General features: G+C 37.5%; 1 protein-coding gene across 4 annotated transcripts in view; it reads left to right on the plus strand.

Moving 5' to 3' along the window:
* TOPBP1 (DNA topoisomerase II binding protein 1) overlaps positions 1-15452 on the plus strand; it is a 67826-nt gene extending 52374 nt beyond the window's left edge. For all 4 annotated transcript variants that reach the window (XM_045503594.1, XM_045503595.1, XM_045503596.1 and 1 more), the window contains 5 exons: positions 2958-3121; positions 3883-4020; positions 5596-5685; positions 5855-6016; positions 14542-15452. In XM_045503594.1, the coding sequence (XP_045359550.1) occupies positions 2958-3121; positions 3883-4020; positions 5596-5685; positions 5855-6016; positions 14542-14676 (689 nt within the window). In that variant the 3' untranslated portion in view covers positions 14677-15452. The remainder of the gene's footprint in view (positions 1-2957; positions 3122-3882; positions 4021-5595; positions 5686-5854; positions 6017-14541) is intronic.
* Positions 15453-15737: the final 285 nt, after the last annotated feature.

A 15737-nucleotide genomic window follows, 5' to 3' on the forward strand; every position in this document is an offset into this window, starting at 1 on the left:
CTGAAGTCACTGGGTTATAGCATGTAAATATTTAAAGTTTATTTAGATTGAAACCAACCATCAAAATGATTTAAGAATGTCTTGTGCTGCTTTGAGCTTTTTGTTCATTGGTGAAATCATTGCAATTGTAGGTTTAAAATAACACTGCATTTAATTGAGGTTGAAGGTAGAGTAATACCCAGAGAGGAACAACCTCTTCTGTAACATTCCACTATATATGTCAGGCTGTCCACCTGATGTCATTCTGGAAGCAGCATACTAGGAAGGTAACCTGGTGCTCTTTAGCAGTACTGTCCAACCTAAAGAGAACATAAGCCACATATGTAATTTTAAACTTTCCAGTAGCCATATTTTAAAAAGTAAAAAACAAGTGAAATTAATTTTAAACATATATTTTATTTAACCTAGTGAACTCAAAATCTTATATTCAACACATAATCAATATAAAATACCAATGATATTTTCCTTACTAAGTTCTTGAAATCTGAGGTATATTTTACACTTCTAGCACCTCTCAATTTGGACCGGCTGTGCTTCAAGTGTTTGATAACCACATGTGGCTGGTGCCTACTCTGTTGGACAAAGCAGCTGTACAGGGTTAGGGAAAGTATAGGAAGAGAACTTAATCTGACAGCTTGGTATTGAGAAAACATTAAGATATAATGGTTGTTTTAGGGGCACCTGGGTGGCTCAGTTGGTTAGGCATCCATCCTTAGCTGAGGTCATGATACCGTGGTTAGGGAGTTTGAGCCCTGTGTCGGGCTCTGCTGACAGCTCAGAGCCTGGAGCCTGTTTCAGATTCTGTGTCTCCCTCTCTCTCCACCCCTCCCCCACTCCTGCTCTTTCTTCTCTCAAAAATAAACATTAAAAAAAAACTTTTAAAAGAAGAAATGGTTGTTTTAGTAATGGCCCTGAGTTATCAAGAAAGTATTAAATGTTATTTAGTGCTGTCCTTTTGAGAATGTGGAAAACCATGATTTTTTTAAGGTTTCTGTCAAATACTGGGGCACTTGGGTGGCTCAGTCAGTTGAGTGTCTGACTTTGGCTCAGGTCAGGATCTCACCATTTGTGAATTTAAGGTCCACATCAGGCTTGCAGCTGTCAGCTAAGAGCCCGCTTCGGATCGTCTGTCCCCATCTCTCTGCCCCTCCCCCCCACTTTGAAAAATAAACATTAAAAATTTTTTTAAAAATTTCTGTCAAATACAGTCATACACTTGCAAAGCTGTATTTCTTGGAAACTGGACTCATGCGGAACAGTTTCTCGGTTACCTGCTAAATCAGGTAGAGCTGTAAGTCACAATTGTTAAGCTTTACGTAGAGGTCCCAAAATGAAAGAAGCTGTTTCAGGTGTCCATCTCCTGTATTTTGTTCCATCTCTGTAAACTGTGGACAAGAGTAGTATCAACTAGCAGAGCATTTTCTAAAAGAGGACAGAGAAAAGAGGCAGATGAGGACAGACTGTGCTGGAATTGAGTCTGAATAGAAAGTTTTTGATACTAGAATGCAGAGAGACCATATTATAAATGAAGCGTGGCCAGCTGATACACATGAGTCAGTATATTGTGTTGTCTGGGTTACAGCATGAATTTGTTATATAGGATTAGATCCTGTTACAATGTGGAATTTTCACCTTACTGTTCTTTTGTCACTCTGATAGTGGGTGAGTTACTGTGTATCTGTGTCATCATGGGTAGATTGCAGATAACAATAGTCACCTACCTTCATAGAGTTGTGGGAATTAAAGGAGTTCATAATCTGGAGCACTCTGAATAGTCCCTGGCATATAATAAGTGCTCAAACAGTATTGCTGCCATTATTAGACTCCTCTGTAAAGCATGAGTAGAATTTGAATGTTTTGTTGAATTCTCACAAAGTCCTTAAAACAACTCTGCCTAACCAGTAATCTCACTTCTGAAGTATAAATCAAAAGCCATGCTTTACGTATGCTTACGCCACCTTCTTTCCTCTAAGTCAGGCTTCATACATTTGTATGAGAAGAGGGTCAGCCCCCACCTGCTGCTTCATCTCTGTTTACCTATTGTGTGTGTTTTCCTCCCAAACTTCTATGTTGTTGGGTTACTACCTTATTTCCACTCACAGAAAATTTTCTTCTGCTTTTAGTCTGTAGAAGCCCCTTTTTGACTTCTGTCTCCCTGGTTACGCATATTCAGTGCTTGAAAACTGCAAAAGTGGTTGAGACTTGAGATAACAGCAGTAGTATATGGCCTCTGTTTATATTCTGTTTCTTTTTATATCTTAATTGTAACCAAGTGTGGACAAACTGGAAAGTTTGAACAAGGAAATGTATTGAGATAGCAAAGAACTTTTGTTAATTATATTATATCTGATAATGGCATTGTGGCTGTATAAGAAAATTACCATGTACTTTAAATTTTTTTTAATGTTTATTTTTGAGAGCAAGCGAGCACATGAGTGGGTGTAGGGGAGGGGCAGAGGGGGAGACACAGAATCCGAAGCAGACTCCAGGCTCTGAGCTGTCTGCACAGAGTCCAATGTGGGGCTCGAACCCACGAACTGTGAGATGATGACCTGAGCCAAGGTCTGACGCTTACTGAGCCACCCAGGCACCCCAGAAAATTGCCATGTACTTTAGAAATGCATACTGACTGGACAGGGATAGAGTAACACAGTGTCTGGAATTTACTTTAAAATAGTCAAGCCGGAAAGGAGGTAGACTGAAGTGGCATAGCAGGATTTTGATAATTTTAGAAGCCAGGTGGCCAGTGTGTGAGTGTTCATTTTACTGTTTTGCTTTCATATTTTAAAGTTTCATAAAAAATATTACTTTATAAAAATGTATGTGAAATGAAATAATTTTCAGTCAAGGTTTTTTTTTACTTGGTGTATTTTGTAAATTCTGTGCAGAGTTGACATGTTTTTTTTCCTAGGAAAAGTTAAGAATTCCAATAAAGTATCCATTTTTCTCTACTTTAGGTGGACTAGTAATAGAGAAGCAGTCCTTTGATCCCAGTTGTACACACATTGTTGTGGGACATCCACTTCGAAACGAGAAGTATTTAGCTTCATTGGCAGCTGGGAAGTGGGTGCTTCATCGCTCCTACCTGGAAGCATCCCGGACTGCTGGGCACTTCGTGCCGGTGTGTATTCAAATTAACATTAAGAATCATGTTTCTTTAAAAGTAAATTTCTTAACAATTGATTCCAGTACTTCCACTGACCATTCATATAATTGAAATAACTAAATGTGACAAATTAGATTATACCAATTTTATAAGGCCCACAGTAACAAAACAAAAAAATGTATAGAGATCACAAACCCAGACTCTTAGTGATATCAATTTTAATTTGGAAGTGGGCCTTTTTTTTTTTTCTTATTGGAACAACATTAGAAAATTTCAAGATTATCTCGTTATAAGCTTTTATCTTTACTGCCAGTCCATTAAATACTAAGTTGTGTGAGATATTTTGGTTCCTAACTAACCATCACAGTAATACCTACCATGTAGTTTTTTGAAGTTTTCAATCAACATCCCTTAGGGATCTGATTTCTGTAGACAGGTAATCAAGCTGTTAATACATGTGTCCACTGAGAACATGTCCTTCTGTGAGGTTCATCTTACAGTAGATGAAACCAAATAATCTATGTTTATCAATTACTAAGGTATAGTTATCTGTGTCTTTTAGAAACGTATGCAGTATTTTTCTGATTTCTAATTAAAATCCCGGTATATGAATCGAAATTCATGTACATTTCCTTCTCTCTGTTCAAAAACTGATGCTTATTTTGTGCTCTATATTTATAACAATTGAGTGTATAGCTTTTAACTCTTACTAGATCATGGACTCCTTAAGGACATACTGTAGGACAACTCCAAAGTGTGTTGTACTGATTGTCTAGGAAGAAGACTACGAATGGGGAAGTAGTTCCATACTTGACGTTTTGACTGGAATCACTGTACAGCAACGAAGACTAGCACTTGCAGCAATGAGATGGAGAAAAAAAATCCAGCAAAGACAAGAATCGGGCATTGTTGAGGTATTAACATATATATAGTTATGTAGGTTATTTGAATGGCATTCAGGAATTGTAGATTGAATTCAGGAAGCCTGCATACACACTCTGGGTGGGGCGGAAGAATACATCTTTATTTCTACTAACATCTAATTGAAAGCATTTCCTTTCATTATAGAAGTCTGGGTAACAAATCCCAACCCTATTAACAGTACCAGTGATTTTACCCCAACAAAAATCAAGATATTTTTGCTCTGCATTATATTGCAAGTATCTTAAAATACTGTTTGTGTTCATCACTGTTTTTTAAGTTAATGTTTATTTTTGACAGGGGGAGAGAGAGACAGCATGTAAGTGGGGGAGGGGCAGAGGGAGACACAGAATCCAAAGCAGACTCCAGGCTCTGAGCTGTCAGCACAGAGCCCGACATGGGGCTCGAACCCACAAACTATGAGATTGTGACCTGAGCCAAAGTTGGATGCTTAACTGACTGAACTACCCAGGTGCCCCATCATCATTTTTTTTAATTGAAATGTAGTTGATGCACAGTGTTACATTAGTTTCAGGTATGCAACATAGTGATTTGACAACTATACATTATGCTATGCTCACCAAGTATAGCTACCATCTGTCTTTACTGCTCTAAAATTTTAGTAGTTATTCAGCCATCACTAGGTCTTTTGTGCAGAAGCACATCTATTATGTTATAAATTTGTAAATATTTGGATAATTTTTGAAAAGATGTGGGGTTTTTTTGTAATTCTTTATATTAAAAATATTTTAGGGGCGCCTGTGTGTCTCAGTCGGTGAATCATCTGACTCTTGATTTCTGTTCAGGTCATGATCTCAGTTTGTGAGATAGAGTCCTATGTCAGGTTCTGCACTTACAGCACAGAACCTGCTTGGGATATATTTCCTCCCTCTCTCTCAAAACATTTTTTAAAAATCTTTAAAAAAACAAAACAAAACAATATTTTGAAACATTGTTCATGTGGCATGGAAATTACATTTCAATAAAGCTGTTACTTTAAAATCATTATTTAAAGAACAGGTCCATAGGTTTCACCCAACTGTCAAAGAGGTCCTGGCTTACAAAAAGGTTAGGAACCCAAGTTAGATAATCTTTTGTGTTGTATTCTGAGTTCTCTCCTTTATCCACGCCCTTGTTAGCCTTAATTTCCCTTCTTTAGGGTAATTCCATTGGCTTCTGTTGATTGTTATTCCCTAGCTAAATATTTTGTATTTCCAATTTGCAAACATTTTCAAGAGAAATATAATGGAAGCTTCTTTAAAGAAGCTGTGCATGAAATTCTACCCTGGATTAATTATAAGAAAAAAGACTAAACAAAAGTCAATTTGCTTTGTTTTCATGTTAACTAATCAGTAAAGCATTTTCCTTCATCTTCAAGTATTTATTGATGGCCTACTGTGTGCCCAACACCCTGGCTGTGTGTTTCAAAGTATTCTGACCAAAGACAATTACCACTTGTGGCAGAAGTAAAGGTTATTTGTTGACATAAAACTAAATTTACAGATAAAATAATGTATTTGTATTTTATTTCCCAAATAATTTCAACACTGGTATTTTTTCATTTGTAGGGGGCATTTAGTGGGTGGAAGGTCATCTTACATCTTGACCAGTCCCGAGAAGCAGGATTCAAACGCCTTCTTCAGTCAGGAGGAGCGAAGGTTTGTATTGAGTCAACTTACTAAATTTTTTACACAAGTTATTTTCTAACCATGATTGCTGTGATCAGGTGATTTTCTGTACTTTATGAGATGGTGATCCTCAAGCACAAATTATACAGTTGAACTACTTTGGGACAATGATAGATTGTAATGCTTATTTCTTCTTTAGGTGCTACCTGGTCATTCTGTACCTTTATTTAAAGAGGCCACACATCTCTTCTCTGACTTCAGTAAACTGAAACAAGATGACTCAGGAGTTAACATAGCAGAGGCTGCTGCCCAGAATGTGTACTGCCTGAAAACAGAGTACATTGCTGATTATCTGACGCAGGTTTGTACGAGTTTGTCCTTGCCCTCCTCATCCCCAGAGACAGGCTTATATGCATAGGGAGGTGACCGCACAACAAAACCCTTGTTAGCTTATTTATTAATTGAATATTCGTCTCCTGTTGTTCTCCTCTATGCAGTTCCTTTCTGTTTCATTCTGTTTTTTATAATAACACATATGTAAACATTGAACTTGGAGTTAAATGAGGCAGGTATAAAAATCTAGGTACCTCTAAAAGCTTTAAAACTGCTTTTTAATTAAGGTAAGCCAAAAGTCAGCCTGCTGTGTAGGTTTTGCTGTTTGTGTTTGGGAGTTGGCTCGGGATTTATAGAAAGAATGGCTAAAACACGTTTATGTTTTTTTATGTTTTTTTTCTTACATTTTTTTTAAAAAAGCCTTTATCATAAAGCAGTGAGGTGTACTGAAGAGGAATTAGTAAGGCAATACTAACTCCTAGAAACACCTAAATAACTTTTTAAAAATCTCGAGCTTTTTCTTCCCCTGCCTCTCTTGGGGCTGTGTTGGGAGTTGGGTACTAGATGTCTGGAGGAATGCAGTGAGGGAGTAGTAGGGTGCTCTGTATTTTTGTGTCTCAGCTCACCACTGCCTACCTAGCTCTCAGAAGTAGCTCAAAACAGAAGACTTGCGTGGAGCAAAGCAGCAGAATAGGGAGGGGAGAGTGTCGACTTCATGTTCAAGCTCATGGTCGAGATAAGCCAGGTACAAGTACAACTCAGGCTCACCGCAGTGTTCTGACCTCAGGTTGAAAGCTAGGTGCATTGGGGGGAATGAACGAATGAATTAATTTAAAAAAATAAAGGTGGGTGCAGTAGCCACAGGGATCTTGGTGATGATAGCTTTTAGCTTGTCTTTAGCCACGTCGCTCCAATCTGGACGGTCACCCTCTACTTCTGTGCACTGCTGTCCTCCCAGGACCTCCATTCACTATCCTTTCTCTTTGTCAGATCTCCTGTTTCTGAATCCCATGTCATCCTGATCTCTCCTTTTGTTGAGGGTCATCTTGTAGTAATTACTTGAGAAAGCACATGAGAGATAAACAGAGATTTTCTATGTGTGAAAGTTCTTTCTTCTGTGCTCACACTTGACTGATAGATAAGTTCCAACCCAGCCTTTGACGCCCATCCAAACTGTTTTCTCCTTGGAGTTTTGATTGCTTGTCTCCTTGCTCCTAGTATTGCTGTTGGGTAGTTAAAGCCTTCCTGATTCATAATCTATGTAACTAATCTAGTAGGAAGCTCTTTTTATCCCTAGTTTTCTAAAATTTCAAAATGATAGGTTATCATGGGGGTCTGTTTATATAATGCCATACATGATAAGCCTCTTCTGGTCTGGTAACTTGTATCTTTCAGTTCTGGGAAATCTTGAATTATTTCAGTGATGATTTTTATTTTCCCTCTCCATTTTCTGTTCATTCCTTCTAGTACTTCTGCTACTTACATATTGGATTTTCTTATTTCGCAAGTATTTTTAATCTTCACTTTTTGAGAGGTTCCCTTAGTTCATTCTTCTCCTTTTGTTAGCTCTTCACTTGGGTATCATGTTTTTAATAAGCAAGACCTTTTTTTAGTTTTTTTGAATTTACATTTTAGTATTTTAATAACATCTTTTTTTGCTTCATAGATGTGATACCTTCTACTAGATGTCACGATTTACTGGTTTATTTTTCAAACTTGTCTTATTTCTGCATACTCTCTGTATCCACTAAGCTGCATTCACCTCTTTGGGTCTTTATCTTCCATGTTAGAGGAATTTATCAGACATTTGGTAATTCTTGGCTTTCTGTTCATGGTTAAGAGTAGAGGATTAAAAGCTGATTGGAAGTACCGAGTGCACAAGTCTTGGCAGCTTTGATCTGAATGCAGTAGTCTAGGTGGTCTAGTTACTGGGGACTCTCTTCTAGGTTCATACTTTCATGTACTTCTTGAATTGTTTCAGTTGATTCAAAAAGGAGTCTTCCTGTGGATAGAGTGTATTATGCTAAGTGAAATAAGTCAGTCAAATAGCCTGTGATTTCACTCATATGTGGAATTTAAGATACAAACCAGATGAATATAAGGGAAGGGAAGCAAAAATAAGATAAAAACAGGTAGACAAACCATAAAAGATTCTTAAATACAGAAAACAAACAGGGTTGATGGAGGGAAGGGGGTGGGGGGATGGGCTAGATGGGTGATGCATACTAAGGAGGGCACTTGTTATGATGAGCACTGGGTGTTATATGTAAATTATACACATGAAACCAGTTTACCGTACGTGTTAAGTAGAATTTGAATAAACAATTGACATGAAGAAAAACAACGAGGAGTCTTGCAATCTGCCTCAAGGAGGAGTCTGGCCACCTTTTGTTTTACCTGAGATGCAATTGACATAACATTAATTTCAGATGTCCAACATAACAATTGCGTGTGTTAATATATATATACAAAATGATCACCATAAGTCTAGTTAATATCCATCACCACACATTGACAAGTTTTCTTTCTTGTGAGAACTCCCAAGATTGAGTCTCTTAGCAACTTTCAAATATACCATACAATATTAACTGTGGTCACCAAATTGTACATTATATCCTCAGGACTTACTTATTTTATAACTGGAAGTTTGTACGTCTTGGTCTCCCTTACCCATTTCCCTAAGCCCTCCAGCCCTGCATCTGGCAGCCTCTCTTTGGCTCTGTGTGTCTATCACATTTGGGGGATTTGTGGGTTTTATTTTGGTTTTTGTTTTAGATTCCACTTACAAGTGAGATCATCTGGTATTCTGTCTTTTATCCAACTTATTTCACTTAGCATTAAGGCCATCAAGGTCCATCCATTTTGCTGCAGTTGGCAGGGTTCCTTGGCTGAAATATTTTTTATGGCTGATTAATCCATTGTTGTGTGTATTTTAGGTTTTTATTCATCTGTCTGAAGGTACTCAGGTTGTTTTCATATCTTGGCTATTGAAAATAATGCTGTATGGGCGCCTGGGTGGCTCAGTCAGTTGAGCGTACGACTTCAGCTCAGGTCATGATCTCACGGTTCGTGAGTTCGAGCCCCGCATCGGGCTCTGTGCTGACAGCTCAGAGCCTGGAGCCTGCTTCCAATTCTGTGTCTCCTTTCCTCTCCCCCTCACACTCTGTCTCTTTCTCTCAAAAATAAACGTTAAAAAAATTTTTTTAAAGAAAATAATACTGTAATGAACATAGGGGTGCAGAAATCTTTTCAAATTGTTTTCATTTTGGATAAATACGTACAAGTCAAATTGCTGAGTCCTAGGTAGTTCTATTTTTCATTTTTTTAAATTGAAATATACAGTGTTGTATTAGTTTCAGGTGTACAATATAATGATTCAATAATTCTGTACATGGTTCAGTGCTTATCAAGAGAAGTATACTCTTAAGGTAGTTCAAGTTTTAATTTTTTGAGGAAAAAAATAATGGCTGCACCAATTTATACCCCACTAAGAGTACAAAGTTCTCTCTTCTCCATATCCTCACCAACACTTTTTAATTCTAATGTGTTTGGTAATATTTTGTTATGGTTTTGATTTGCATTTCTTTGATGATAAGTGACGTTGAACACCTTTTCACGTACCTGTTGACCTTCTGTATATCTTTGGGAAAATGTTCAGATCTTCACATTTTTAATCAGATTGTTTTGGATATTAACCCCTATCAGATCTATGATTTGCAAATAATTTTCTCCCTTTGTTAAGTTGCCTTTCTTTTTGTTGATGGTTTCCTTTGCTGTGCAGAAGCTTTTTAGTCTGATGTCATCCCACTTATTAATTTTTGCTTGTGTTGCTTTTGTTTTTGGTGTGAAGTCCAAAAAATTTTTACCAAGAGAAATGTCAAAGGAACTCACTCATTACAGGGGCGCCTGAGTGGCTCAGTCAGTGAAGCGTCCAGCTTCCTCTCAGGTCATGATCTCGTAGTTTGTGGGTTTGAGCTCCACTTTTGGCTCTGTGCTGACATCTCAGAGCCTGAAGCCTGCTTTGGATTCTGTGTCTCCCTGTCTCTGCCCCTCTCCTGCTCATGACCTCTCTTTCTCTCTCTCTCAAAAATAAACATTAAAAAAAAATTTTTTTTAAGGATCTCCTTACAGATTTCTTTTAGTTTTATGGTTTTATGTCTTGGGTCTTTCATCCAAATCTTTAATCCATGTTGAGTTTATTTTTGAGTATGATGTAAGATCACGGTCCCATTTCATTCTTTTACATGTGGCTGTCTAGTTTTTCCAACACCATTTATTGAAGAAACTATCCTCTTCCCATTAGATACTCTTGGCTCTTTTGTAATTGACCACAAATCCCTGGGTTTAATTCTGAGTTTTCTATTCTGTTCTATTGATCTCTTTGGATGCCAGTATCATACTGTTTTGATTGCCATAGCATTGTAATATAGTTTAAAATCAGGGAGCATGATGCCTCCAGCTTTGTTCTTTCTCAAGATTGTTTTGGCTATTTGGAGTCTTTGTGAGCCATACAGATTTTAGGTTTGTACGATCTCTGGTAAAAATATGCCATTGGAATTTTGATAGGGATTGCATTGAATATGTAGATTTCTTTGGGTAGTGTGGACATTTTAACAATGTTAATTCTTCCAGTTCTTGAGCACAGATATCTACTCATTTCTCATCTTTTAAACAGGGTATCTTTGGGTCTTGCTTGTTAATTCTTTAGTGTAGTTATCGATATGACTGGGTTTATGGTTTTTTGCAATTTGTTTTCATTTTCTCTCCTTTGTTCTTGTGTTCTTCCTTTCTTGCCTTTTTTTTTTTTTTTTTTTGCTTGACAGCAGGGTGTGTTTTGCTGGACAGATTACAATATACTTCCTTAACCTTTCATAGTCTAGGTAGAATCATGTGCCACTTCACACAGAAGGCAGAAAACTTGGAATCATACGGGTTCCTTTGCTTCCCCCTGTCCTTTAAATTCGGGGACAGTAAACTGTAGCTCACAGGCCAGATCCTATCCCCTGCCTTTTTTATAAAGTTCTACTGGAACACAGCTGCATTCACGCATTTGCATATTCTCTGTTCTTCTTTTGCACTCCAACAGCCGGCTTGAGTAGTTGCAACAGACCATCTGTCCTACACAGCCTAAAATATTTAATGTCTAGTTCTTTAATGTAAAGCAGGGGCCAGCAAACTTTCTGGTATCAGTTTTCCTTCAGCCTGAAAAATTTTGGTTTGTAGTATAAGTCTGATGGGACCAATTCTAGTGGGTTTTTTTTTTTGTGTGTGTGTTTTTGAAAGTGTCTATTTTACTTTTATTCTTGAAGGATCTTTTTGTAGGATATAGGATTTGGGGTTGATATTTTTTTTCTTCTTCTTCTGCTACTTTAAAGATTCCACTTTCTTGCGGCCTCCATGGTTTCTGATAAGACGTCAGTGGTAATTTGAATTCTTCTGTATGCAATGCAGTATGTCATTTTTTTTTTCCTGACTGTTCACAATTTTCATCTTTGGTTTTCACCATTTATGATATTTCCAGATGGTGTTTCTTTATATTAATCGTGCTTGGTTTCTGCGGAGCTGTGTCAGTCTGGAACTTTCACCAGATTTGAGAAATTTTGGCCATTATTTCTGCTCCATTAGGAATTTAGTCACTCATACCTTTTGATATAGTTCCACAGGTCCCTAAAGCTGTGTTTAGTTTATTTGCAGTCATTTTTCTGTGTTTTTCTGATTGACTAATACCTCTTTATCTGCCTACAACTTTACTGATTTTTTTCTGTTATTTTCATTCTGCTCTTAAGCCTATTCCAGGAGATTTTTTTTTTCAATACTAAATTTTGTTTTATTTAAATAGGCTTCACCCCCCGCACAGAGCCCAAGGCAGGGCTTGAACTCACAACCCTGAGATCAAGAGATGGAACACATAACCAACTGGGCCACTCAGGCACCGTGATACTAAGTTTTTTTGTTATCTGGAATCTATGGCTTCTAGTTCTGCCTTTTCATTTCACTCAAGTGTAATAGCTGCTTTGGTATCACTGTTTACTATCTCCAACATCTGGGTCATGACAAGTTGTTCAATTTATTTTGAGTTAATTGTAGATTTAAAAATGCAGTTATAAGAAATAATGCAGTGTCCCCCAGTAGATAAGGTCTTGCAAAAATGTAGTAAAATTTTACGGCTAGGGCATTGACATGATGCAGTCCATGTGTATTCCAATACCCCCCACTTCTCCTTATGTGTCTGCCACCACAGTCAAGATACAGAACACTCTGTCACTAGAGCCATCCTTCATTTTGGCTTTTCTTACTCACACCCACCTCCTTCCCTTCATTCTCTTCTCTGAGCTGTCTTTCTTCTAGCAACCACTAATCCATTGTCAGTTTCTGTAATTGTGTCATTTAAAATCTTAAATGGAATCAGTATAGTGTCTAATCTTTGGCTTTTTTTTTAAATCAGGTTGTTACTTGTATCAATTTTCTCTTTATTGATGAATAGTTCAGATGTACTACAGCTTTAACCATTAACCTATTGAAGGACATCTGGGTTATTTCTAGTTTGGGGCTGTTATGAATAAAGCTGCTCTGGGGCACCTGGGTGGCTCAGACACTTGAGCAACCAACTCTTGATTTCAGCTCAGGTCATGATCTCCCAGTCATGGGATTGAGCCCTGCTTTGGGCTCTGCACTGAGTGTGGAGCTTGCTTGGGATTCTCTCTCTCCACCCCCTCTCTACCCCTCCCCAACTCCCACGTGTGCTCTCAAACATTTAAAAAAAAAAAACAAAAAAAAAAACTGCCATGAATATTTGTGAGAAAAGATTTCGTTACCCTGGGATAAATGATTGAGAGTGTGTTTTCAGAGTGGTCATATTTTAAATTCCTACCAGTGTTGTTTTTCTGTATCCTTATCAGCATCGGTCTCTTATTTTAGCCATTCAGTTGATGTGTAGGTAATCTCTCACTGTGGCTTTAATGTGCATTTCTATAATGGCTCGTCAGAGTGACTGTGATATGCTTTTGTCCTCTTCATAAAGGTCCTATGAGGTGTGAGGTTCATGTAGGTATGAAATTTAGGTAAAAAATGGTCTTAGAATGTCCAGTTGCTCCACCATAAAAACCATCCTCCATTTAGTTGCTTTGAACCTTTGCCAGAATTCACTTGGGCATGTTGTGGGGGCTATTTCTGGGTTTTCCATCCTACTCATCTAGGTGTCTTTACCTCTGCAATAGCGTCCTTTTATACATGTAGTAAGCCCTGATGTGAAGCAGTCCTCTTTACTCTTCTTTTTCAAGACAGTCTCAGCTGTTCTAGGGCCTGCACCTTTCTGTGTAAGTTTTTAAATAAGCTTATTTACATGCCTACGAAAACATTTTGCTACCATTTTGATAGGAATCACATTAAGACTATGAGTGAATTGACATCTTTACTATATTAAGCCTTTTGGTCCATGAACACAGCATGTCTACTTAGGTCGTCCTTGATTTCTTTCATCAGCATTTTGTAAGTTTCAGTGTATGTTTTAGGTTTTATATCTATTTCTTTTTTGGGCTTTTGGATTCTAATTGTTTTTTCTTGAGAATGGGTCATGTTCTTCAGATGTGGAGTGATTTTGGATATATCTGGACATTATAAGTTGTAGAAACTCTAGATTCTGTTGTGTTCCTCAGGAGAATGCCATTCTGTTTGCTTCGCAGGCAACTTCTGCAATATGTGGGGGCTTAAATCTTTAGCCTTACGTTGAGCCACCTCTGTACATCCATGGGGAGAAGTGAAAGATTTGGGCAGAGTTCACAACAGACTTTGGGACTTCCCCTGCTCCTTCCTGAGATTTCCCACCTCATTTTCCAGTAGCTGTGGTTTCAGGCCGTTAATGCTGCATATTTTCTGTTGAGGTTTAGCCAGATCACATGACACAGACTGGGGCTTCTCCTCAGACCAAAAACAAACAAATGACAAAAAGAGAAATTCACCCCTGACCAAGTGTCAACCCCTTCTAGTATTTGCCTGATCTCGTTTCCTCTCCTGTGTCTTGTGTTAGGTGCTTTTAATATATTTGGGTCACAAGTTGTCATCCAGGGGAAGAGTCCAATCAAAAGATTCATTTTCATGTTATCCAGTCTGCCATCTTGCTAGAAAACCAAGTTTTATCACACTTGTAATAGGGAGGAAAGGTCCTTTTCAGTCAGGATATGGTTATAAGAGAATTGCAAAGGTTTTTGAGGCAGGTAGAGTATATGAATTTTGGCTTTGCCCCCTGCTAGTTCTATAATATTATTTAACCTTTATCTTATCTGTAAAATAGTTTTTGAAAATCTTTTTTACTTGACACTAAGTATAAGGTGTCACTTCTTAACCCTACTTTACAAATGAAACCATTATCAGGATCCAAGCTATGAATTTTTCTGATAAAAGGTGAGATTTTGTCACACACAGTCTGTTCCCTAAATGTGACAAGGGCTAGGTAGCACCTTAAAAGACAAAATTATTTTGGTTAAAGAATTACCTAATAACACTTTGAAATCTGAAAAAAAAAATGAACAATGTTTTTTTTCCCTGCTTTTATAGGAATCCCCTCCTCAAGTAGAAAACTACTGTCTATCAGAAACTATTTCATTTCTTCAGAATAAGGAGCCTGGATCATCACAGAAGAGGAAAGCTCCTACAGAGAATAAGAAACTCAAACGACCTAGAGTAAACTAATCGTGTTTACTCTTTAGTGACCAAACCTGATCTTTTTAAATTACAAAACCTGAATGCTACGGTCATGGATTTGCATAGTGATTTAAAGACAAGTGTCTGAAGAATTCAGGTTCAGCGTATAATAATGACCTTCCTTGAAATTAGTTTTTAACACCTGAAATTTTAATCACTGCAACATTAACTGTCTTACTTGAAATAACAACAAAATACAAATCCTGCTCTAGCTTGTCATTAAACCACATTGAAGTGTGTAAGGGACTTTTTATTTATTTTCTTGTAAATAGCTGAGGCTGTAGTTTAGTGGAAGTTTTAGCAAGGTGATGGATTTTACCTTAAAATGCCTGCATTAATTCATAACAAGGAAGTTATCAATTGGGATTTATTCACGATTCCCCTGATTCTCCTCACTACATTCCTGCTTTTTAACAGGAGCCTGAGCACAAGGTTTAATGAGGAACCAAGGCTTTAAACTAAAATGTGTGAGTGTATATATATGTACATGCATGTTTGTACAAATCTCCATGATATTTGCCAAGTTTGGGTGCTAAAACTTGGAAAATAAAGAATAAAGAAGAAAACCAAAGAAAACCTATCTGGGCAACTAGTTTGAGATTAATCTCTACACCCAACATGGGACTCAGACTCATGACCCTAAGATCACATCACACGCTCTACCTACCTACTGTGCTGGCCAGGTGCCCCCCATTCAATTACGTTTTTAAATGCAAAGCATTTCTCTTGTTGAAACAATAAATGATGTGTAAAATTTAGCTTAAGCAAATTGCTCTATTTCTCATTTATTTAGAATACTGTATTAACTGGGTTAAAAAAAAACCCTTTTGTTGGAACTATAAAATTGCATTAGCCTTTATTAATCTAATCTGAACCCCAAGTACTACATGTGTTACCACAGGCCTCTACAGGTAAAGCTACCTCATTTTGTTGAAGGGACAAACCAGAATTAGAACTATGGTTTTTATGTAAATGGTCCCATTCCTAATGATTTTCTGAAAGGCAAACTCAAATGGTGATGGGTCCAAGTTCTTAACCTGGAACAAAAC

Source organism: Leopardus geoffroyi, chromosome C2 (genome assembly GCF_018350155.1).
Source record: "Leopardus geoffroyi isolate Oge1 chromosome C2, O.geoffroyi_Oge1_pat1.0, whole genome shotgun sequence".
Classification (NCBI taxonomy): Eukaryota; Metazoa; Chordata; class Mammalia; order Carnivora; family Felidae; genus Leopardus; species Leopardus geoffroyi.